This window comes from Vulpes vulpes, chromosome 1, assembly GCF_048418805.1.
Source record: "Vulpes vulpes isolate BD-2025 chromosome 1, VulVul3, whole genome shotgun sequence".
NCBI classification, from domain to species: Eukaryota; Metazoa; Chordata; class Mammalia; order Carnivora; family Canidae; genus Vulpes; species Vulpes vulpes.
The window spans coordinates 160,570,309-160,596,798 of record NC_132780.1 but is presented as its reverse complement, the minus strand read 5'-3'; the positions used below and the strand labels follow the sequence as shown (position 1 = coordinate 160,596,798).

General features: G+C 34.1%; 1 protein-coding gene across 8 annotated transcripts in view; it reads right to left on the bottom strand.

Moving 5' to 3' along the window:
• The window catches only part of ADGRB3 (adhesion G protein-coupled receptor B3), a 707,424-nt gene that overhangs the window by 277,174 nt on the left and 403,760 nt on the right, over window positions 1-26,490 (bottom strand). For all 8 annotated transcript variants that reach the window (XM_025991123.2, XM_072735057.1, XM_025991125.2 and 5 more), the window contains 2 exons: window positions 24,564-24,666; window positions 11,730-11,773 (listed from right to left, as the gene is read on the bottom strand). In XM_025991123.2, the coding sequence (XP_025846908.1) occupies window positions 11,730-11,773; window positions 24,564-24,666 (147 nt within the window). The remainder of the gene's footprint in view (window positions 1-11,729; window positions 11,774-24,563; window positions 24,667-26,490) is intronic.

Sequence of the window (26,490 nt, the reverse complement as noted above, 5' to 3'; positions counted from 1 at the left end):
TTAAGTTTAATAGTACAAGACTGGTTAATGATAACAATGCATCGTAAAACCTTCAGAAGGAAAGGAGAATGTTTTGTGGACCATTTTTTTTTTTTTTTTGTGCGTGTGTGGCAGTTTTAAGTTATTAGTTTTTAAAATCAGTACTTTTTATTTTTATTTTTTTTTTTTTTATTTATTTATGATAGTCACAGAGAGAGAGAGAGAGAGAGAGAGAGACATAGGCAGAGGGAGAAGCAGGCTCCATGCACCGGGAGCCTGATGTGGGATTCGATCCCGGGTCTCCAGGATCGCGCCCTGGGCCAAAGGCAAGCGCCGAACCACTGCGCCACCCAGGGATCCCTAAAATCAGTACTTTTTAATGGAAACAACTTGACCAAAAATCTGTCACAGAATTTTGAGACCCATTAAAACAAAAGTTTAATGAGAAAAAAAAAAAAGAAAAATTACTCTTCCACCAAGTTTTCTATGAGAATAAATTAAAGACTGTCAGATATTCAGGATAATACTCCTGGCACATCACAGAATCTTAAGAGACCAGTGATTATAGGAAGCACCATTATTTAATGTGTTTAAGTGGAAAATTCTTGCTAATTAATTTATGATAATGCTTTACTGTCACAAAGAATTGTTATTTATATGTATTAAAATCCCCTTTTAATACAAAAGAAATTACTTTTCCAGATACATGAGGCCATTATTCAGGCAAGGGAATATGAATAGCTATCCTTCCCTCTTAGAATCTCCCACAAAGAGGGGCACCGGGGTGGCTCAGTCAGTTAAGCATCTGACTCTTGATTTTGGCTCAAGTCACAACCTCAAGGTCCTGGGATTGAGCCCCATGATGGGCTCTCTGGCTTCCAGCTTTCTCAAGCTTTAAATTTGCTTGAGAATTCTCTCCCTCTCCCTCTGCCCCTCCCCCAGCTTGCACATGTGCATGCTACCTCACACTCTCTCTCAAATAAATCTTTACTAAAAAAAGAGAAAAGAATCTCCTACTAATCAGCCAATTAATCAGACAACCCACCCATGTTCCAAAGCATTTATTGATGTTTTAAATTTTCTTTAAAGTTTATTTATTTGGGGGGAGGGAGGGAGGGAAAAAGAGAGAGAGAAAAATCTCTAGCAGAATCTGGGTTGAGCACAGAGCTAAACACTGGGCTCCATCTTACCACCCTGAAATCATGACCTGAGCCAAAAATCAAGTCTGTCACTTAACTGACTGAGCCACCCAGGCACCCCTACTGACGTTTTTTTTTTTTTTTTTTTTTTTTTAATATCTGCCATATTTTAGTCACTGGGCCAAGTTTATTGGAGCAGCTTTTTTGTTGATCTTTATGACCATCACATGCCCATTTTATCTTTTAAGAAATGTCAATTTTAGAGTGATTAGAAATGTTGGAGTTAATTTTATTATCACATTTTTTTGTATTACTGATTAAAAAGTCAAAGCTAATTTTCAGTTTAATATCCTGAAATAAGTAGGCAACCTTGCTGACAAATTGAAAGCCCTTAATTCTTATAGTATTTTCATTGAACTATGAAGAGGAATATTGTACAATAATATCGCTCCAAAATCTGTGGACTTTCCAGATTATTATTTATCTGGTAAATAATTACCTGTAGAAAATTATAAACCTAAATATCATTGGTAAAATTTTGGATTTAGAAATATCTATGAATAAGGCCACGGAGTTTTTCTTTCTGAATTCTAAGAGCTTGTAGAAAATTAATATTAAAGAATGGACTGCCCCTTTAGGGTTTTGTTGTTGTTTGTTTGTTTGTTTTATAAACAGACATGGCTTTTTGATTTAAAAAAAAAAAAAACCTTTTCCCTTTATATAATATGAACATCTTTAGGCTAGAATTTTTAGCTGTTTCAGTTTCAGAAAATATTTAACTTTCAAAGTTCATGTCTAGCATTTATGTGGGCATTATACAACCTAATTGGATAGTTAAGATAATGACTACTTTGGTGCCAGAGGGACAGACATTTTAGACCACACACAGAACAGAATATATCAGATGAATGTGGAAGGCCAAACACTTGGAAAACTAACTGGAATAGTAAGAGACTTCTACCACCAAATATAACAGTTAGTTAGGTAGCACAAGAAAGCATCTGGTCAGAGAGAGGGGCAAGATGGCGGAAGAGTAGGGTCCCCAAATCAACTGTCCCCACCAAATTACCTAGATAGCCTTCTAATCATCTTGAAAATCTACGAATTCGGCCTGAGATTTAAAGAGAGAACAGTTGGAATGTTACAGTGAGAAGAATTTGCGCTTCTATCAAGAGTTATAAAATCTGGATTACAATTCAATGTCAGAAAGCCAATTCAGGAGCACTATTATACAGCTACTGGTGGCTCTAGAGAAAAGCATAAAGGACTCAAGAGACTTCATGACTGCAGAATTTAGATCTAATCAGGCAGAAATTAAAAATCAATTGAATGAGATGCAATCCAAACTAGAAGTCCTAACGACAAGGGTTAACGAGGTGGAAGAATGAGTGAGTGACATAGAAGACAAGTTGATGGCAAAGAGGGAAACTGAGGAAAAAAGAGACAAACAATTAAAAGACCATGAAGATAGATTAAGGGAAATAAACGACAGTCTGAGGAAGAAAAACTTACATTTAATTGGGGTTCCCAAGGGCACCGAAAGGGCCAGAGGGCCAGAATATGTATTTGAACAAATCCTAGCTGAAAACTTTCCTAATCTGGGAAGGGAAACAGGTATTCAGATCCAGGAAATAGAGAGATCCCCCCCCCCTAAAATCAATAAAAACCATTCAACACCTCGAAATTTAATAGTTAAGCTTGCAATTCCAAAGATAAAGAGAAGATCCTTAAAGCAGCAAGAGACAAGAAATCCCTGACTTTTATGGGGAGGAGTATTAGGGTAACAGCAGACCTCTCCACAGAGACCTGGCAGGCCAGAAAGGGCTGGCAGGATATATTCAGGGTCCTAAATGAGAAGAACATGCAACCAAGAATACTTTATCCAGCAAGGCTCTCATTCAAAATGGAAGGAGAGATAAAGAGCTTCCAAGACAGGCAGGAACTGAAAGAAAGCATCTGGTCAAACATGAAAAAACGGAGATAAATACTGAAGTGACACCTTCCACATTTTGGACACTTGTTAACCAAATAACGTATAAATGAGTAGTGGCGTCTTTGGATAAGTTAATCAAAGGAGTACAAATAAATCAATTGAATTGCATGGCATTTTCCATTCTATTTTGATCATCTGCCCCTCCATGAAATTTTTACCTTCTAACACACATATAATTTACTTACCTAGTCTATTTATGTTCTTGGACCCTCCCTGCACTCCTCCTCCATCTAAGCTCTATAACTTAGGTATTTTTCTCTGTTCACTAATATATGTGCCAGGCACCTTGAATAGAAGAAAAAATAATAGGTTCTCTAGAAAAAATTTGTTATGTGAATCAATAAATTTATGGGGTTCTAACGATTTGCAAATCTCATTGGTAAGCACAGCAGAATTTACAAAGATAAATGTGACACACTGCCAGTTGCCAAGGTATTTGGGACTAGAAAGGAATATCAAATTGCTATAACATAAGGCAGGAAACATAAGGGTTATCAAAGGCAGAGACATAAAGTATGGTACAGCAATGCTTCTCAACAGATATGCTATAGTGGTGAGCTGTTCAGATATTATAGGTGTAAGAAGATATTGATTTAGATGTCCTATTTTTAGCAATAAGAGTTTTGGGTTTTTTTTTCCAGTTTAGTTCTCCCATTTGAATACTGCTAGAATTGCTGAAATATATCATCAATCTGGGTGACCTCTAGACTGAATTTAGTTTAAGGGATCTGAGATAGTAGTATCACCAAGGAGTCAGAAGAGGCAAATAGGAACTGTCTTTCAAAGGACATACCGTTATCCGAGGCACCAAAGAATCCCACAAATAATTTTTATAGGACAATAAGCATGACTTAACCTAGTATACTAGGATATAAGATACTATATACTGAATGAGAATTAAAAGAAACAAAGCAAAAACAGACCCACAGAAATTTTAAATATAGGAATTATTAACCACAGGTAATAAGACAATTGTGTTTATTAAGTTAAAATAAATAAAACAGAACTTTGAAAATACCTGCATAAACTAGGATACTCCAAAAAGTAATCTAAAAGATTTAAAAAATATGTATCAAATGGACTCTAGAAATGAAAAAAAATAACAACTTAAAATCAAAATTCTACAAATAATTAAACGACAGATTAGAAAAAAAATGGAGAGAAATACTGAAGGTCAAAAATTAATTTCCAAAATATATAGCTGAGAAGAAAAAAAAACAGAAAATATGGAAGAGAGTTTATGATACCAGGAGAGTAGGAAGTATCATTCTTTAGAGTTCTAAATGAAGATAAGACAGATTAAGGTGAGTCTATATTTGTAAAAATAATTACTGAGAATTTTTCATAATTAATAGAGATAATGGTTTTCTTTACCCTTGGGGCAACCTACCCTTTTTCTGCTTGTGAACATTTTCATTCATTTACCCCAATGTGCTTTTAAATTATTTTGTACATATGCCAAGACAAGCAAAATGCTGGAAAACATTGTTTTCGGCAGGCATTAACAATTTTTCAAAGAAAAACCACATAATAAATATTGTAAAATTTGTGGGCCATATGGTTTTTGTTGCGGTGACTCAATACAATGATTGTAGGACAAAAGCAGCCACAAACACTATGTAAACAAATAGATGTTACTATATTCCAATAAAACTTTACCTACAAAAACAGGTATCAGTCTGCATTTGTCCCACAGTCTGTAGGCTTTAGTTTCCTAACCTCTACTTTAGAGGATCAAGGCACTGATTACAATAAAAAAACACGTGAGGACAATTTTCTCCAATATTAGCCCTCAGAATACTTTGTGGAAGGCATAATGCAATGTTTCTTGAATTTTACTGCTCAGACTAATGGGCATAATGAGTTGGTAACAATATTAGAGGTACATATATAGACTATATTAGTTGAAAAGGGATAATTTAGGAGCCCCTGGGTGGCTCAGTCAGTTAAAGATCTACCTTTGGCTCAGGTCATGTTCCTAGAGTCCTAGGAATGAGCCCTGCATTGGGCTTCCTGCTCAGTGGGGAGCCTGCTTCTCCCTCTCCTCTCTGCTTGAGCTCTCTCTTGTTATCTTTGTCTCTCTTTCAAATAAACAAATAAAATCTTTTTTAAAAAAGGATAATTTATACACTAACAAAGACAAAAATATACATTTAGGAAAACTAAATTAAATACCATAAAATCTATGATGAAATCAAAACATTCTAAAGAGCATTTAAATTTTTTGTTTTATTATTTTGCAAATATTTATTTATTTGAGAGAGAGATAGAGATGAAAGAGACAGAGTGTTCAGGGAGGAAGAGAAGAGGGAATGGGACAGGAGAATCTTAAGCCAACTCCCAGCTGAGCATGGAGTCCAACACAGGCCTCAATCCCAGGACCTTGAGATCATGACCTAAGCTGAAACCAAGAATCAGACACTCAACCAACTGAGCCACCAAGGTGCTGCAAGAAAATTGAAAACATTTTAAAGGATGAAAAAGAAAATTTTTTCTGAAGGAAGCTGAAACAAGTCATTTTGAATTACAATGGATTTATGAGGAAATACACAATTGTGGATATCACAAAACTTCAAAAGTAATGTACTAAGACAAAAAAACAAGAATAAAGAAAGCTCCATTTATTATATTGTATTGCTATTTTCTCAAATTATTATTTTTTTATTGATTTTATAATACTTTTAAAAGAACACGGTTGTTTTCCAAACAAAAGCAACATTTTATCAATGATAAATCTGAAAACAAATAACTGTTATGAATTTGGGTGTGATTATTTCTGACCAAGATAGAATATTTAAATTATTGGAGATTAGGTAAATTTTACTTTACAAGGACTAGTATTTTGATACCATAAAAGTTGAATATTCTCATTTCTGTTAGTGTGAGTATAATGAAAGGAAATAAAGCATAATAGCATAGTTTTATACAATTTGAGAATTGATCACTGAACCTGAATGGATAATGAGTAATTCCATAGAATCCTGACATCTTAATTGCGTCTGTAATTGGATCCATATGGGCTCTGAATATACCAACAAAGACAAAATTATATTAAATACCAGTCAGAAATAGTTATTTCTTACCACTCTCACTACAGAAGGGCTAACATTACTTAAGAGACTACCAAGTATAAATGAACATGCTGATACCTAGGACATATACTCAACATATCAAAAGTTACACATAATAATGTTAATTTGGAAGACTGAAAACCATTCTTGTAATATAATCATGTAGTTTATTTCCAATGTATTGACTACCATGATGTACTCAGTTAAAGTTTAACATATTTTAAAGACTAATTTACTTGAGAGAGAGAGAGAGTATGTGCACATGCACGCACACACAAGCTGAGGTGGGGCAGAGGGAGAGGACCTCAAGCAGACTCCATTCTGAGCGCTGAGCCCCCCACCTCAGCTCGATCTAAGGACTCTGAGATCATGACCTGAGCTGAGACCAAGAGTCTGACTCTTAACTGACTAAGCCACCAAGGGGCCCCTAACATATTTTAAACTGAGTAATCTATGCAATAAAAGTAATAACACTTGAAGATAAATAGTTTTCAAATCTAATGTCTGGTTAATTAAATCACTAAGAAATTCTAGAAACACATCTACTGGAATCGTGGATATATGTATGTTGAAGATAATGAATACAGACTCATTGTCGTTCAAGAAAAGATTTCAGTTAGGTACAGGTCTGGAAAGAATGCTTCCTCTAAAACAACAGGGGCATCCATTGTATTACTATTTTGCATAGCTGTTCTTTTTCTGTTTTCTTTCTCAACTACTGTATAAATTAAGTTTCCAACAAGATCTCTCCCTTGTTCTTTCTGCTTCTTTATAATAATCATAAGAATATTAAATTCTGTCCATATCAGTTTGCCAAGTCTGATACATTGTGAATAGGGCCTTATGAAAGAGCTTTATCATTTGGTTATCACTTGGAGGGGAAAGTTTGGCTACCTAATGATAACAATGCTTTGTATAATTGTGTAGAACTTCTAAAAGCTAACAGATCTTTCTTTAAGTGTATGTCTGACAGTTATGACATCATGTCTCCATAATGGCATGCGTATGTCAATCACCTGAAGAGCAAAGAAAATGATGGCGACCCCTCTAAAGTGATGGCATGAAGCCAGAGTGTTAGTTTTATATTTTTAGGAATCATATTGTCAGGTAAATGAAATGGTGACTTCCAATATAGAAGACAAAAGAGAGGGAAAAGTCCTGCTGATGAAAAAATAAGGATAATAGAAGAAAAGAAAAGAAATCAATTCAATTACTTAACTTTGAAATAAAACAAGCCAGTATCAGTCTCAATAAAAAAATGTGACAATTGTTACTCCCAACTGCAACAAATCAGTTAGCAGTATAGAAAAATGGAAAGCCCATTAGAAGTTTTTGTTTTCAACCACAAGGGAGGCACATAAGTTATAAATGGATTGGTAAAACTGTTTAGCAATAGTTAAGAAAACATAATTGAAATTCACATGATTGACACTCTGAAACATTTTCTGAAAACAAACATGATCCTTCACAGACCTGATAGCGTCAGATGGTGCTACTAAGACCCATGGAGAAAGACCACAGGTTAATTAAAACAAAGGATTATGGGTTTTCTAGGGAATGTAGTCATCACACATGATACTCAAAATACAAATTTAAAGTATCCCAAAGAAGGCACAAATTATTACCCAAATGATAACTTTGTAAGCTATATTAAAGAAAATGCTATTTATTTATTTATTTATTTAAGATTTTATTTATTTATTCATGAGAACACACACACAGAGAGAGAGAGAGAGAGAGAGAGAGAGGCAGAGACACAGGCAGAGGGAGAAGCAGGCTCCATGCAGAGAGCCTGACGTGGGATTCGATCCTGGGTCTCCAGGATCATGCCCTGGGCTGAAGGCAGCTCTAAACTGCTGAGCCACCTGGGCTGCCCAGAAAATGTTTAAACATTAAAAAAAGGAAAAAAACACTTCTCCTAGCCAAAAAAGCCTATTTCTGAAGTGAAAAAGTACTTTCAATTTATTTCATGGGTCATCCATAATGAAACATCTTCTGCATCCTGTTAATTAGCTAGCCAAAGTGAGATAAAAATATATTTTGAAATTGTCTGAAACTATTGTACCCAATCAGAGTGAAATAAAAATGTCTTTGTTTGGGATTATCACAGTAGTAGATTATCATTAGAAATAAAATTGATTGTTTATAATGGACCTCAGTATTGTACCAAGCTGAAGCATTCTCCCTTCAACCTTCCAATGTTAGGTCTCATTGTTGCTAGAACTAATAAGATAAAACATAAATGGAAATAATTCTTAAAGAGAAACAGTACCTGAGAACTATTCAAATATTTATGCTTGTGCAAAACTAACCAGTTGAAGTACTTGTTGAATATATACTATGTGTGTATGTTCTAGGCATCAAGAGTGCAGTAGCGAATAAGAAAGATAAAATATCTCTCTTATGGCACTTACTTCCTAGTGGGGGAGACAGATAAAAGCAAACAAAAATAAATAAGAAATAAATAATGTGAAGAATATAAAATAGGCTGGTATAAAGGGAACAACAGACCATCCACTTTGAACTAGATGGTCAGAGACAACCGCAAGACAGAATGTACAAAGAGGTACACGGAAATACAGTTCATTTAATAAAATAAATTGAAAATTTCCTCAATACCATCAATATTAAGAATACTAAATCAATTATTATATACCTATAAAATGAAGCTCATACAAAAAAGCGTAACATACGTAGTAAAGTTTTAAAATTTCCACAATATATTATAGAATTAAAAACTGAAGATGCCAGTGTTACATACTGTATCATAGTACCTATGTAAAAATAGTATTAATTTCTAAGGCTGCATACATATGTCAATGCATAACTGGATGCCTGAAATTATACATAACAAATTATAGCTAGAAGTGATCTTGGGGAGATGAGTGGCTGTAGATAATCAAGGTGGTGATGATTAATGGCGACTTTTGCCTCAGTAGTTATGTTTTAAAATTTTATAAGTAAAAGATACTTGGGTTTTAATTTTGTTATTAAAAATTAATTTAAAAATTAAAGGCAATTGAATATAGCCAGAAGGGAGTAGTGGGCAAGATGAGTGAAGGAGGTCAAAAGCTAGAAACTTCCAGTTATACAATAAACAAGTCATGGAGGTATAATTTAGAGCATGATAACGATGGTTAATAACACTGTTGCATATTTGAATGTTGTTAAGAGAGTAAATCATTGAAGTACTCATCGCAAGAAAAAAAACGTAACTGTGTGGTGATGGATGTTAACTAGACTTATTGTGGTGATCATTTTGCAATATATACAAATATCAGATGAATGTGTTGTACACATTATATAATGTTATATAATATATAATGTTATATATCAATATGCCTCAATGAAAAAGGTAAGACAATCTGATAACATAAACTAAAATTTCAAGACAACTTCTAATTTCAACTCTATAACTTCAATCTTGAAAAAATCATTTAAGTCAACTCTTTTCCTTATAAAAAGTAGAAGCCGTATCTCTTCACTACTACCTATACTTAGAGCACTTATACTCAAAGTTGAAATGACTGCATTGGTAAAGCTATTATGTATACAGATAAGCATGATCAGATAAGCATGATCAAAATAAAACTGATGTGAGGAAAACAAAGTTGTTTTAACCTTCATTGTTTAAAACTCACCCAGAAAACAGTTTAATGATAAAACACTCTGGTAAAAGGTGTGATGGGAGAGAAGTTCTGTCAGTCTTGATTACTTTTCAGGTACATCAAGGAAACATGAACTACACTGATCTCTTCAGGTAATCTACTTTGAAAGGCAGCTAACCACACCGCTGACTGAATAGTTTTCTTTAAGGACAACTTAAAAGTTGAATTTTATAAAGGCAAGACATGGGGGTTTTGTTTGTTTGTTTTTGTCATGGATGGGAATGATGTTTTAGCAGATGTTGGAAAAGAGTATGATTGATTCCCCAAATTAGTGCTGACCTCAAACACTGATATCTTTATGAACTTAAAACCTTAGACATTCTGTAAAAGGAAACCAAGAGTCACACAATAGGGGAATGCTGTTTCTTCTCATAGTATTCCTTTAACAGTTCCAAAGGTCCTTAGGAATAACTAAGACTTCCTCTGTTTGAAGCATATTCCACCACTAAAAATATAATAAAACTAAATATAAGTTGGTTATTATTCATGAAGATATTCAAGTAGTTATAATCAGGAATTTAAGATGGTATATTTTTCTTAAGTAGAAAATATTTAATTAGATTTTTGTAGCATTGCATTCTTCCCTTGGCTATACAACATATTAAACAGGGGCTCAGAATATACTACTAGAGTCTTCTCTGGCTATTGGTAAAGAACAAAGCTTGCAGAAATTTTACTACTCTGGATTTCTGTATTATATTTAAAGAAGAAAAAAATAATGACATCAGTGAGGGCATCCAGCTCACGTTATCACGAGGGCAAGTTAGGATTCTCCTTACGGCACTAAAGTTCCTTGGAAAAAAGGATCCCTAGAATATCAGAATCTATAGCAAATAATATGCCCAATATCACTGATTCATCATACAAATAAATACCGTAATGTAAAATCTATCAGTACCCTAGAAAACCATACAGATAGTAGGTTTGTTCTTTACCTAGAATTCTAGTTATGTCCTTCATTTAGACTCTCCAGTAACTACTGGTGAGAGGTAAGTGACACAATAAAACCTCAGCTGTAGATCAGATTTAGGGTTAAGAACACTGGGGGATCACAGAATACCTAGAACTCAACAACGTGGTACTCTATCTGGCAGCATCCACATGGCACTATTAGCCTTTGGGATGATTGATATTTATCTCCCCTCCACACAAAACAAGGTTGTATAATCTGGAAATAAATGTACATGAGTATTTAAAGTATAAGAGTCTAGCACTTAGGGTTTTTCTGCTCTGTGAGATCTTTCTTAAAATCTCATAGTATTACCAATGAGAGTAAGGTAGTTTTGAGAAGATATATTGCAATTACTTATACAAAGGAATGCATTGAAGAATTATTAATCCTTATTTATTGCAATTGTTTTCTATTGTCTTCAAGAATTCATAAAATATATGAATAAGAAAATTAAACGTTACTTAATGTTTTTATGACAAAACAATTTGGAAGGGCCATATGAATAGCGCATTACTCTGAAAATAGATTCAAGGTCATGCAAGTAATGTATTGGCTAAATGACCATGGAGATTGCTATTTTATTCTGCAATGCTGAGCTGAATGACTAGGGCAAAATGTTGAAATAGCATTTGAGCTTCTATGATTTTAAAATATTAGAGCTTTTAAAAAATCCTGATGGAATTTGCATTGCAATGTGCCTTACATATTAGGTAATGCAATCCTATCTTGGGACATAATCTGATGGCATCATCACACACAAACACATTCATCATCCTGTTCTGAAGATTCAAAAAGGAGAATGTTTTCTAAGTGTAACTCACATCCCACTAACTTATCATATTCTTGTTGACTATCAGGCAGCTGAAATAACTTAATGTGCTTTGAATATTTAACCCAAAGTAATATAAGAAAACATCTGTCACTTACGTTTTTGAGTCATCCCATAACACACAATAGGGATTCAAAGTACCCTAAAAATAAGCAGAGAAAGAATAAATGTCTCTTGAATACATACAACAAAAATGGAAGGTTTAAGGTTTATGCGAAATCCAAACAGAATGGCAGATTTCTTATCTTGCAGTGTGATACTATTTTTTTTTGCATAAAAATTTCATATGTCCTTTTTCATAGATTTAGTGATGCATTTTATGAAATTCTAGTCATAAAGACAATACATTTATTATAAACATCACAACCTATATTTAGGGGGTTCTTTGAAAAGTGAAAGTGAACCTTTTTTATAGCACAAGGTCCAACATCTGATAATTTCTATTTCAGTTTTTAACCTACAAAACATTAATTGCTGGATTATTTCTTTTCAGAAGACCAAAATATCTACAAAATTTAAATCACAGAGAAACATTCTATATTATGCACAGGTACAAACATCACCACTGCCACCCTCATCAACCTTCAGGTGGTCACCTTCCTGGGGCCAAGAGATAGTTGCATTTACTGTCTATTTCCAGAGTGTTGGCTTGAAATAGCCACTTTTTTTTTCCCTAAAAATGGATTTATTATGTATAGTATTTTTTAAAAAAGGAATATTTTATTCAATAATGACAATGAATGAAATTAAAATCGATGCACCTCACAGCATTCTCTGAGTTGGTTTTCCCTTAAAGTATGGAGAATATAAATGTCATTGAAAGGGATTTTTTAAAAAGATTTTATTTATTTATTAGAGAGAGAGGGAGACAGAGAGAGAGAGACAGAGAGAGAGAGAGACAGGCAGAGGGAGAGGCAGGCTCCATGCAGGGAGCCCGACATGGGACTTGATCCTGGATCAAGCCCTGGGCTGAAGGCATTGCTAAACCTCTAAGCCACCGGGGCTGCCCAAAAGGGATTTTAAGTACAAATTTGTACCTGATATGCAAGCTCCTCTGCCCCAATGTGCCCCCTCTCCCTAGCAAGTCATTCATGGCTGCCTTCTTGCGGTGTACTTCACAATTAGCATGAACTAATTAAACCAGATCCACTATTTCCTAACCCTTTTGTATGTCTTCTTAATGATAATAATTATACCTACTGAGTGAAGCTGGAGATGGAAGCATAAAATGGGATATTCTTTTGAATTTGGAAAGAAATGCAAAGTCTAATCATTTCATTCCTATAAGCTTAAAATGTAAAAATGGTAAAATCCCAGTAGAGCTGTTGTTATTTCTTGAAGACCATCTTATTCTTCTGAAATCAACTAGAGAAAATGCAGATGCGACCACATCTACACCACAGCAAAGTGGTTTTTTGTTTTGTTTTGTTTTTTTCAATTGTTCACAATGTTACATTAGTTTCAGGTGCATAACATAGGGATTTGACAAGTTTATATGTCATGGCTTGCAATATCTTCTTAACAGATTTTCTTATATGGAATCACATCTAATGAAACTATGTAAAAATTGTGCCAAATTTTTATTCAGTTCAATAATTACATATGTATGAGTGGCCATCCTGACCCTCAGGATGATACAATGAGGTTTTCATTATCTTGGGAAGTGCTTTCTGTTTTAAAGATACTAATTGTTGAAAGTGTTTTCTTTCTGTCACATTCATTGGGCCTTATTTGGCCCTTTTGAAACTAGCCTCATAACTCTTCCTTTACATGATATCTTTAGATATCTACAAACACTATTCTACCCCTGAAGAGTCCTCTTCTCTATTAAACATACTCTGTTGGTTTTAAGTTCTCGCATTCTCCACATCACTTATTTCCCGGAGCACACACTTCTAAAGTGTGTTTAGGGAAACCATCCATGTGTATCCTACCTGTGCAGAACAAAGTGGTCCTATTGCTCCTCCCCTTTAGGTGCCATATTCCTAATGATGCAAGCTATCAGATCTTCCTTAGCTTGATTACTTACACATTGAAGTGTCCTAGGAGACCACTTGCTGAATTTTGATTTTGACAACCCATACATTCACTATTGACTCAAAACTTTTTAAATCATTACAGGATTAAGAAACAAACATAGTAAATATGTTCTCATCCTATCAAGTCACTAATAAAAATGATGAATAGGCCAAGGCAGATAAAAGTTATAATCCTGAAACAAGCTACTGGCTCTGTTCCATAAGTGGACATGCTCCCTCTGTGACCTCCAGCTCCCACCCTCAGTCTTGTCTTTAAGTAGATAATCACTGAGGTATATCTGGCAAAACAACCTCTTTAAAAGGCTAGGCAGGTTCTTTGTGCAGTGTTGTCTTTCTAAATGCTGTTTGCTGGGTCCATTCTAGAATTTCACCAGAAATAAACATTAAAAATAGTGATTTTAAAATTTGTGATCTCCAACCCAATTTTATTTTTAATTTTAATTTTAATTAGGACATTTGACTAATTCCAAGATTTTAACTGCATTACCAAAAATCCCTCAAAGACCACATATCCAAGGTATGTTACTTCTTGTCAAATGCTCATACCTATAAACTATGCTCTTAGAGCATAAAAGCTCTCCTTTCCCTGAAAAAAGTAAAAATCCTATAGAAGTTGATGAGGAACACACATGTGGAATATTTATATAACAATAAAGAGACATATTTTTATAAGTGTCAATAGTCATAATATAGTGTTTAATAGAGAAATAAGGAGCATTATGGCTCATGTTAGATCAAGTTTCATGAATTAAGTAGGTCTTAATGTGGTTCTATAGGAGGGATAGATCTGCAGAGGGTCATAGAAGGGAATGGTGCTTGTTTTCTTTTCCCTTTTTTTTTCTTCTTTTTAAAATAGTTTTCTTCCTCTGTCCTATGAGATTCTATCTGGTTTTGTTGAAATTTTCATTTCAATCTGTGACTTTCTAAGAAAGCCTTAGTATAACTACAATGTTGTATCATAAAGCTATGCTATATTCTATCAGGGTACTTGTTCAAAAGAGCTCAAAACACTTTATAGAAAATAAATTTTCTTTGAAATCTCACAATAAGGGTATGGGAATACAAATTTCATGAATATAGAAACTAATTATGGGTGAAGAACTGGAGATAATAGTTTTCTGAATCCAGTTCACTTCTTTTAGTAATGTATGAGTTAAAGTTAAATCTCTTTATAAACCAACATAGGATTAATATTTCATATTTAGAGTTCATAACAGGTTACAACAAAAAATAGCATTAGAAAAGAAATATAACATGACCTTAATTGTTTGGGTATCTTTTTCTTTTTTAATTCCTTAAAGAAACTATATATAAAAGTATAAAGGTGAGGAATGCTTATTCTACTTTTAATCCATGCCATTGTTAACTTTAATTTTATCTTCTACCTTCTTCATCCCTCATCACTTGGATCTTATTCCATACTTCTCTTCTTGTCCTTGTGAAATTTTAAGAAGCATCCATGTGACAATTATTATAGGTTCCAAAATGCACCACTCAATCTTGTGTTTCACTCTACATTCCGGAAACTACAGGTCAGACACCCCTCTGTGAGCATTCATATCTAGTTACCAACATATAGGTCTGTGAACTGAGGTCAACTATTTAAACATTTGAAGATTAGGAAAATAAACAGAATAATAAAATTAGAGGAATCTTAGTATCTAGATAGACTAGTTGCTTAAGGAAAAAGAATGAGCAATGGGAAACATGAAGCAAATATCAATGATGAATGAACTCTAAACAAGAAAAAAAACTGGCTAAAAAAGGTTCTGCTGCAAAACTGCTTGTAAAATATTTGTTATAATTTTTAGATACTTTTCTCAAATGCACTCTGCTACAAGACGTGTTATGAGGAAAAAAAAAGACGTGTTATGAGGAATTTACAGGAAATCAATAACAGGAAATGGTGAGCACAACAGAGAGTAACAAACCATAATGACATGAGCAAGAGGAAAATAGGCAAGCTGTGCACTAGCCTATAGCAGCAGATTTAAGAAATGCATTAAACTAAGGAAACAAACAATTTTCAGCCAAATGGGACAAGTGTGCTTAAGAAAATTCATTTACAAAGCTGTCAATATCATTGACACTTAAAATATTAAAACAGCATCGACTTGAAAACTTTTGGAAAGGATACTCTATTCTTGAAAAACACGTTTTTGGTAAAACAAGCAGCAAAAAACCAAACAAACAACAAGTCTATATCTCCCTATAGTAAATTATAATCACTTAGTAAACACCTATTACATTCCAGGTACCATTTGAATCACCAAGGATGCAGCATTGAACAAAACAAAATTCTTGCTTCATAGACTTAATTTAGTGAAGAGGGCAGGGAGAGAGACATAAACACATAAATATATAATATGCTGGATGGTAATCTGTGCTGTGAGAAGTAAATGACAATGACAGAAATGAATGAATTGCAATCTTATATACTGGGAAGCCTTCACCTGTAAGATGATATTTGAGCAGAGATCTGAAGGAAGTTCATCACAGAAAAAATAAGAGTAAAGTCACAATATAAATGAATGAAGATCAAACTTCTCTAATTTTTCTTTGGTGATTTTCAGTTCTGAATGAATTCAATCCACATGCTATAACACTCTTGCTATCTTAAGGTTTTCCAAGTATTTTCTCTGGACCTACTCTAAAATCAACTGGGGTGCTTATTAAAAATGTAAAGTCCTTGGCTCCACAAATTTTGAGATTGGGGCTATACCTAGGAACATGCATTTTAATTATTACTGCCTCCACCCAACATAATTTCTAGCCACATCAAATTTGAAGAAGCACTGCTCAAGACACATGCAACACAAATTATATGGTTTATTTACCCTGTGTTTCTTCAAACTTTCACATGCTTAGTGTTCATGTGACACAGTAACTTCCAAATCTAGAAACGTCTTAACTTTCTTGTAGCTTTCATAGTCCTCTTAAAACAATATATCCTCCTGTCTACAGAGGCAAAGCAAGCAAATAGACAAAGCATCTAAGGGCATGAAGAAGGGCAGTGACTTCATCAGAACCATATCAACATTTCCAATTTTCTGACTCAGATGTTCCAGGATGACTCTCTCTATCACATCTTCTAGCGCATTGTACACTGACTTCTTGAATGTAGATGGAAGAATGATTGTTCAATAGACACTTCACTGTCTCTCTTTAATATTCAAAATTTTAGACACAAAGGCATTGCATTAAATGCTAAGCATATGTTCCTTTTCTTTCCCCACCAAAGCTTAGTTGTAGTTGTTATATAGCTGCACAAATAGATTTTGGGAATTCCTTGAGAACATTTCCAAAATGATTGACCTGACCCATAAGACTATTTTATATTTTGTGTGTAATTTTAATACTACTTAAGAAAAGACACATTTTAAAAAGTCTAAGGAATGCATGCTATGGGAGGTAAGATCTTGATGGATGTAAATTTTTCCATAGTCAAATCTATGAAAGGTCACTAAAAGCTGGTAAGTTTAAGTACTTCTTTTAGCATATAAACAGCTTCATAGTTCCTGAAAGTGTAATATACCACCCAAGCATATGATGCAGTTGAAAAAGGTGTATAAAACTCAACAACAGAAAATGGTCTGTTGAATGTTCTCCAAATCCTTTTTCAAGGTTATCATAAGTACTGTGTCATATTTTCATATTTTTAAATGATATTTAAAAGAACTAAATTTCATTCTAACACTCTCTTTCTCCTCCTCCTTCTTCTTCTTGAAAGGGTAGCTGACATCCTGAAGTCTAAAGAGCATCATTAAAACTGTAATACTATGATTTTACTTAATAGGAGAATGGAGATAAAGGGACTTTTGGATAGATTTATGAGGGTTCTGCAGAAAGCATCACATTGAGAACCAGTCAATATGGAAAAGAATGAGCTGGCTTTAACGAAGGCAGACTAATCTAAAGACCACTGAAGCGAGAAATGCAGACTATTGTTTTACCAGGATGAGTTGCATCCATGTTGCATAGCTTTTCTTGAGGAGTTGGCAGCTACTTAATTGGAACATAAAGAAACAGCTTATATTTAATTCAGCTTCTGCTATGTGGTTACTTACTAGCCCTCATTAACCAGATGACATGATTTTTGTGTATGTGATAATAGCCTGCCGCTCTAATTTCTGAGATATATCACTAACCGGGATGTACATTATTTCCCAATGAATACTGCCTATTTGACATATGGGAAACAATAAAAAGTAGAACCACCATCAGGAATTGTTTGTATGTGTGTTCTTCAGAGAAAATCATTGCCTCCATGTAAGTGTCTTAGAGTGTCTTGGCCATATATGATTATATGATTACATCATTTCCAATGATATCTGCACAGGAGTCTGATGCACCTCCCAATAAGCACATGGGTTATTTCCTAGGGGCAGAAATTACTCCAAATATTTCCTGAGTTGGAGTGGCAAATAACTTTAATTAAAAAATAGTTAAATAACTAGATTTCAAATAGATAAAACATACAGCTTAAACCTTTTCCTTTTACAGCCAAGAGGATATTATAATGTATCTTACCAATACTTTTATGGGATTATAGAAGAGGCAAGACTGACAGTGTTGTTTTGCACTGTTCCAGTCTATCATCTGCCAGCAGAGAAGTTTTACTAAATCGCTTCAAAAGCACAACATATGTACAAATGCCAGAGTCGCCTCAGATGTTCAGCACCTGGCTGCACAAGACCCTTCCTGTGGCCGCCTAGGTGGTGCTGTCCTGTAGCATCCTCTGATTTTCTCTCACATCCCACCACCACTTCACAACGCTATTCTCACTGTCTGGTATCTCTTTTAATCAGGTTCCTAAAGTGCTGGTATGATAATCAGCAGGACAAAATTTAATGTCTAGTTGCTAATTAATTCTTATTGAATAATGCATCATTTTTGTATTATATCTGATTCAAAATGGCACTATTAATGTTTACATATATATTATCTTCGTAATCTAAAATTAATTTCACAATGTTCCAATGCAGGGTTATTAGTTTTCTACTGCTGCTGTAACAAATTACCATAAATAGCAGCAAAGAACAACATAAATTTATTATCTCACAGTTTCCATAGGTCAGAAGTCTTGTGAGCTCAGCTGGACCTCTGTTCAAGAGATTCACAAGGCTGAAATCAAAGTATCGGCAAGATTGCACTGCTTTATGGAGAATCTAAGGATCAATCCATATTCAGGCTCATTCAAGTTTCAGCAAAAAGCAGTTCCTTGCAGTTGCAGGACTGAGGACCACATTTCCTTTCTGGTTGGCAAGCACAGGTTGTTTTCAGCTTTTAGGGGCTGCCTATACTACACTCCTTGGCTTGAGGCCTTCTTCCTCCACTGTCAAAATTAGCAATAGTAGTTGAATCTTCCTTATGTTGTATTTTTGACTACAGCCATAGGGAAAACTTGTTCACTTTTAATGGTTCAGGTGATTAAACTGGACCTACCCGGATAATACATGATATTTTCCCCCATCTCAATGTCCTTACCCTTAATCACATCTGCAAAGTCCGTTTTGACATAACACAACAGGTTCTGGAGATTAGGAAATGGGCATTTTGCGGGGAGGAGTATGGGTTGTGTGCCATACAGAGGTTGACTAACTCAATAGCCCAGAAGCCAAATCTGGCCTGCCACCTATTTTTGTAGATAAAATTTCATTATAGAACCACACCCATTTGTATATTGTCTGGCTGCTTTCATGCTCCAACAGCAGAACTGAGTAGACGGGACAGAGGCCATTATGGCTCACAAGTCTAAAGTATTTGCTATCTGACTCCTAACTGAAAAAGTTTGCTGACCACTGCTCCAAAAATAGTGTGATTATTCTAAAATCTTTTTGAAAAATTTTAACTATGTATTATGAATAAAATAAACTGAATTTGAAATGTAAGTGGGAAGATTGTTTATTCAAACTGGGGAATTTAGGATATAACCAGAAAAACAAAACAAAGAAAAAACCAACTGTAGCTAGAGAATGTCTATCTCAATTTCAGCCAGTGGCACAGCCATCAATCTGCTTGTCTAGTTAGCATTTCAAAACTCTTCCATAAAAATTACCAACAGCTTTAGGCAGGAAAAAAAAGTCAGAAATCTCTTTCAAATAGATAAAAGCTAGGGTAGAAAAGTAATTCAAAAAGTAAAGGGATACAAACATCCCCTTGTAGAGATTATAGATGCATAGACTGGTCTTCCTTAAGCTTTGCCAAGTGACTTTTAATTCCTTAGGTTGTTATCAGTCTTTGATATTCATCAAAATACCCACTGATGAGTGCTGAAATCTCTTTTCATTGTTTCTCATGCTTATCTAACAGTAACAAGCATATTCATTATAGTCTTCCATTGTGTTTTCAGCTATGATTTACAAAGGCCAAGGCTCACAATTAATTTTAGTTTATACACATAAAACAGACTCCTTCATTTGTTAGCTTGATCTTATTAGTATGTAAGCAAGTCTGGCAAAGAAAACAAAACCTTGTACAAGCTCAAATTTCCATGAGAATTTTTGTGATTATGACCAATTTGAGAACTACGAATAAACCTCACAGATTTTTCTGAATGCTGAAAGACAGCAGTATCATGCTACCTAGACCATTAGAGTCATTTCTTAGAGGAAGAAACAGAAAAGCAAGACTGCAGAGACTGCAGGCCAGCATAGTCCAATCTATCCTTCCAACAGAAATGTAACTACATAAAAATATTTTTAAATTTGGAAAAAGAATGCATTTTTAAGCTAACAAAGTTGATAGAGCATGAGATAACCAAAATTAATTTACTTTCTTAGTCTTCTAACTCATCTTTAAAGATGGAGATGTTATGCACCTTGGAAAGTCATATCTGTCTCAGATCTATCAGATCTGTCAGATCCAAGGCATCCTAATGCTGGGGGTGTGTGTGCACGCATGTGTGCATATATGGTCATTCTACTATACTTATTTAGGACTCAATGATTAGGGATCCCTGGGTGGCACAGCGGTTTAGCGCCTGCCTTTGGCCCAGCGTGTGATCCTGGAGACCTGGGATCGAATCCCACGTCGGGCTCCTGGTACATGGAGCCTGCTTCTCTCTCTGCCTATGTCTCTGCCTCTCTCTCTCTCTTTCTCTCTCTGTGACTATCATAAATAAATAAAAATTTAAAAAAAAAGGACTCAATAATTATCTTAAAAAAATAATAACTTTCCTTATGTATTAGATAATCTAACAATATTGATAAGCATAATTGTCACCCTGAAGAAACTGGAAGTAACATGAAAAATAAAATTCTTTTTCTGGGAATGCAAATTTGATATTTTTTTCAATGCAAACAATTGCTATGCCTGAATACTAAGGACTACAAATCCGGCACTATAGGTCATCACAATAAAGCCATAAGCCCCCAGACCTGAACTAAGAATAACATTTTAGTCATTAATGATTTATGAACTGGGTAAAACTGCAATTGGCTTTGCTAAATACAATTTGGAATTTCAAGATTTCTTATTCTACTACCTATCCCTATCAGTTCCCAAGGGCCTTATTATCTTTAACATACTTTAAATGCTATTTGTTAAAAGGCTTTTTAAAAGAATACATTTCATTTAGGAAATGTTAACAGGCTTTTCTCTAGACTTGCTATAACCATTAATTCCTATTCTTCATTTTTTTCTACATGGTATATGAAACAAATATAATTTGCAAGTCATTACTGTTTTCTGAGTTCAGGGAAGTGTGGCACATACTTTTGATATAAGAAAATAGGTTAAAGTAGACTTGATATTAGAAATATATCATATCTAAAACAGTTCCATTGTGAAGGCAATAACAGCGGTTACAATAAAATTTCAGTTTGTTCTAATCAATTTCTATTTTCATGTTTAAGATGTATCTTTTTTCACATTTTAGCAAACATCATTATATTTCAGTGTAGGCTTTTTATTATCTCTTGAGTGGAAATAAACTAAAATCAGTATATACTGAATATTTTTATAAAACCGGTAATAAATACTAAGATACTCAACAAGTGAGTTATACATCCTTTCCCTCAGTGAGTAGTACCATATTTTACAAACTCTAATTGGGATGGTAAGTATAAATACAACAAGCATTAGAAATTCAAAAAAGGAGAGCACAAAAGACTGTATGTATTGTATGGATGAAGTGTGAAAGGTATTTATAAAATAAAGGAGAGAAATGAGGGATCCAGCCACCCAACGAGGCCCCATTGTGTAGTTATTAATTGGTGTGGCCTCTGATGGCAGCTGGGCACTGCAAGGAAGAGCATAGTAAAAGCTAGTGAGAACCCTTGACAGCATTTTCTTCTCTAGCATAAGCTTTTCTTCTTCCACTTCTCTTCCCTCAGAGCCTCTTTCAATAGATTTGTCTATATGCTTGTATTTTTTTAGTTTTTTTTTTTAGTTTTTTAAAAATATTTTATTTAAATTCAATTTGCCAACGTGTCTATATGCTTTTTTTATTATCAAAGATTTTATTTATTTATTCATGAGAGACAGAGAGAGAGAGAGAGGCAGAGACATAGGCAGAGACATAGCGGGTTCCATGCAGGGAGCCTGATGTGGGACTCAATCCTGGTCCAGGATCACTCCCTGAGCCAGAGGCAGATGCTCAACTGCTGAGCCATTCAGGTGTCCCTGTACATATGCTTTTAAATAGAGGTCTTCTAGAGCAGAGACTGTACTGTTTTGAAAATCTGGTCAACGCATTCGCTCAAAATTGTGAAAGACAGAATTAGTTCTAAGTGACTTGTGATAATTATCTCACCATTTTTAAACTCTGAATTTCACTGTCACTCCAAGTGTCTAGCTGGTGCTTAATAAAATGTATTGATGATACATTCTGGTTTTCATATGTAAAAAGTAATTTTCTGTACATAGTTTATCTCCCTTGTAAATCAGCAGACGGAATATCCCCCTAGGAGAGAAGTTTACTCAGAGCTTAAATCTGTTCATTTCAAATAGTTTTACTGAATTAACCTAGTGAGACTGTTTTGTCAACACTATTTTTAAGATTACTCTTTCTTCAACTTATGAAAAAAATGTCATTTAATTAATATGTTCTTTAAATTCTCAATAGTGACTTTATTTAGGAAAGTTTTGTTAATGTTCACTTACAGAAGTGTTTTCTCCATAAGAAACATGATATATTTTCTGACACTGTATTGCTTTTTTTAGTAAACAATTTGGGGAACTAGTATCTCCTAATATTTTTCACCAATGCTTATAACTGGTAGACATTGCCATAATAAACAATAAAAACAAGCACATAAGTAAATAAATATTTTTTAAACAAATTTTGAACCTACGAAAAAATTAATTCTTTACTCAAAAGAATGTTAAAGGAATTCCCAGTGTTCAGTGCAGTGATCAGATTAGGTAGAGATGAGATTATTCTTAGTGTAAAGGAGGTAGATTTTATAAAAATAAACACATTATTGAAATTAAATAGAACCTGTATGGTCACATTTTGGCAAAAGCAGAAAAAGACCTAATAGTTTAAGTATGAGTTGTGATGTTTAAAAGTCATTACAAAGAGATTTGAGATTTTCATTAAATAATCTAGGAAGCCTGAAGCATGTCATTTTTTATGAAACTTAGATTGATTTTCTTTTATAAAATCTAGATTGATTTTGGAAACCAGAAATTATAAAATAGGAGAGAATTCATAGGTTTTGTAAACAAAAGGATGTGAATATAAATTCTGTTATGTCATTCACAAAGTTTAAGTTTATTGATTTGGGAAAATGACACTTTGTGCTTCTGTTATTTGTATGTAAAAGCTCAACCTCAAAGAAACTTTGCAAAGAATTAAAAAAAAAAAAACTGTACACATGCAACACATGAGAGTGGCTTACATTAACACAGGGAGTAAAAAAGTATAATTAGGAGACCTTAATAGGAATCACCTTCCTTGTCCCTACTTAATGATTTAAGCATTTATTTATTTTTTTTTTTATTTTTTTAATTTATGATAGTCACAGAGAGAGAGAGAGAGGCAGAGACACAGGCAGAGGGAGAAGCAGGCTCCAGGCACCGGGAGCCCGATGTGGGATTCGATCCCGGGGCTCCAGGATCGCGCCCTGGGCCAAGGCAGGCGCTAAACTGCTGCGCCACCCAGGGATCCCTGATTTAAGCATTTAAAGTGAATATGTAAAGTATAGGTAGAAATTTTAAATTTCTATAGAAGGACTGAACAAGATTTAGAGAATTTCAGTTGCAGCTGGATGGATTTAAGAAAGCGTTCTTGTCATTCTGGAATGGGAGGTTTAGATTTGGATTACTAGAGTACCGAGGTAGTTTTAAGGAGACTTCTCTGATCCTTGACCTAGCACTTTTGAATGCCATCCCACCCATTTTCCTCCTCTGGGGTACCCTGAAGTTAATCATTCCCCTTTGTATTATGTTTATGACTTCTATTGCTGTATGCGTCTTAAATTTATGTATGCACATGGCAGTCTTCCTCACCACATGGTGAGACAGGTTCTTATTCATCTTGATCTCCTCCATTGCTTGGCTTAGAGCCCATTAAAGATGTTTAGATAGATAAGAAATTTCATGATTATTAACCTGGACAAAGTGAAGAGAGTTTTATTATGGACAAAAGCATAGGATAATCTGGCATTTTTAAAAAATGCAATTCAGCATTTTAATAAAACATAATAAAAATAGTATTTCAAACTATACAGTCACCAGAAGTACCGAGTTATCAAAAATGCATGCACGTCACTTGGCATCTCCTGGCATTTTGTTTCTACATGATATATATCTTCATAAAAAATTACTCCATTTACAACTGTAAAAGTGTCTAGAAAATGTGTTCTGATCTAATCAAATGAGTGACTGTTAACCTTTTTTCAAAGGTAAATTCTATAAGAAATTCAATGCCACACGGATGATACTTACATTAGCCAAATGAGCTAGTTCTATTTCCAGGAACGAATCAGATGTTTTGGGTTCAGGCCTTATTGTGACCACGATGATTTTGGAATTAACGACAGTGTAATTTCTGAAACAGAGTAATTATGATTAAGAGGAGAAAGGATCGATGACAAGTATGAATTCCTACTGGTCAGTACATGGAATGCATGTTAAATAAATAAATACATCCTAATATATCTTAAGGAAAACAGAGAAACATTGGGCAAACAGATTTAAAGCATGATACTAAAGTACTACTCATGGAAAGCTACAGTTCTTTTTTCTTATAAACAAACCCTATCTACAACTAGAAAACTGAGGGGAAAAAGCTATTGCTGACTGTTACCATTTTAGATGCAGGGAAGATGAAAAAGCAGCAGCACTGACAAGCTTTCGATTACTTAAATCTGATTCACCTACAAGAGAGATGGATTGTGAATTCAAACCTTCAGGCAATCTTTAAATGAATATAATCCATTTATCTCAAGGTGGACTTAACAGTTTTGTTCTCCAGGAGACCAAATATTCTTCTTCTAAAGTGCTATCTTGGCGTTTTTCAGACTATCTCAAAATTCATTAAGATGAATGATTGGAATGTGGGTTAGCATGAAAGCAAGTAGAGTTCAAATATAAATAAATGCTGTTGTTAATCACTGGCCATCATTCATTATAGCAATAGAGACTTACAGGCCACTTCTTTGTCTCAATATGCTCAATGTAAGAAATATATTTGCCTTTTGAAATATCTTACCAATCACAGTTCACTCACAAAGAAGTTTTAAATATATTTACAAGCTACAAAACATTATCCATAAACATAAACTAATAAAACTGAATCAACTCTTTCTTATACATACGAGTTTTTATCCAACATATATAAAATGCCACACATCATCTGTTATTTAGAGATTTAAAGTTTTATTATACTTTTAACTATATATATTTCTTCCATTCCTTCTTTTTTATTTGAAATAAACCACAGAGCATGTTCTTCCATATAACATGTACTATTCTGGGGAATTCGTAATAGGTATCAAAGATGAAGTCATTCAACTTTTTTCCTTCTTTTTTGTTGTTTAAGGCATTATTTACAGATAACAAAATTCACCAATTTTAAGTGGGCAGTTTGCTTTCAGTAATTGTATACTACCGTGTAAGCACCACTAAAATCAAGATAGACAATCGGTTCCTCACCCTGAACAGTCTCTTTGAACTCTCTGTATCTGATCCCCTCCTGTTTCCAAGGTTCTAGGCAACCATGAACATGTTGCCACTATAATCATGCCTTTTCTAGAATTTCATTTAAATTGAATCATAAAATACATAGACTTTCATGTTTGATTTAATTCACTTAGCATAATGTTTCTGAGATTCATCCATTTTGTTTCTCTTTATAGCTACTCCATGATACAGCTGTAACAGTTTGCGATCTACTCATCAATTAAGTAAGCAACCTATGGGTTATGTCTAATTTTTAGCTTTTATGAATACTACTATTCATATTTTGTTATTATGAATAATTGGCATAGATACTTTCTGTATAGACATGTGTTTTCAAAGGTTTTGGATAAAAACCTAGGAGTGGAATTGCTTGTGGTAGAAATGTGTTTAATTTTATAAGTCACTGCTACACTATTTCCAAAAATGGCTGTTCCATCAAAATCATATAATTCTAGTATTGCAGAACAATGTTGAACCTCACATTCTTTGTGAAACGTTTTGTCTAATGTGGTGGGGTCTTTGCCATGATATTTCACCAAAAAGAATGCTGGCTCTGCCACCATAAGGAATTTATTATATTTAGTAATAGAGGGACTATAAACATATTTTGAGTTGGGTAAAATTTTTTAACCCATTTTAGTTCATCTCTCATGTATTTAGTAATGTCAAATAACAAATTCTTAAACACTCA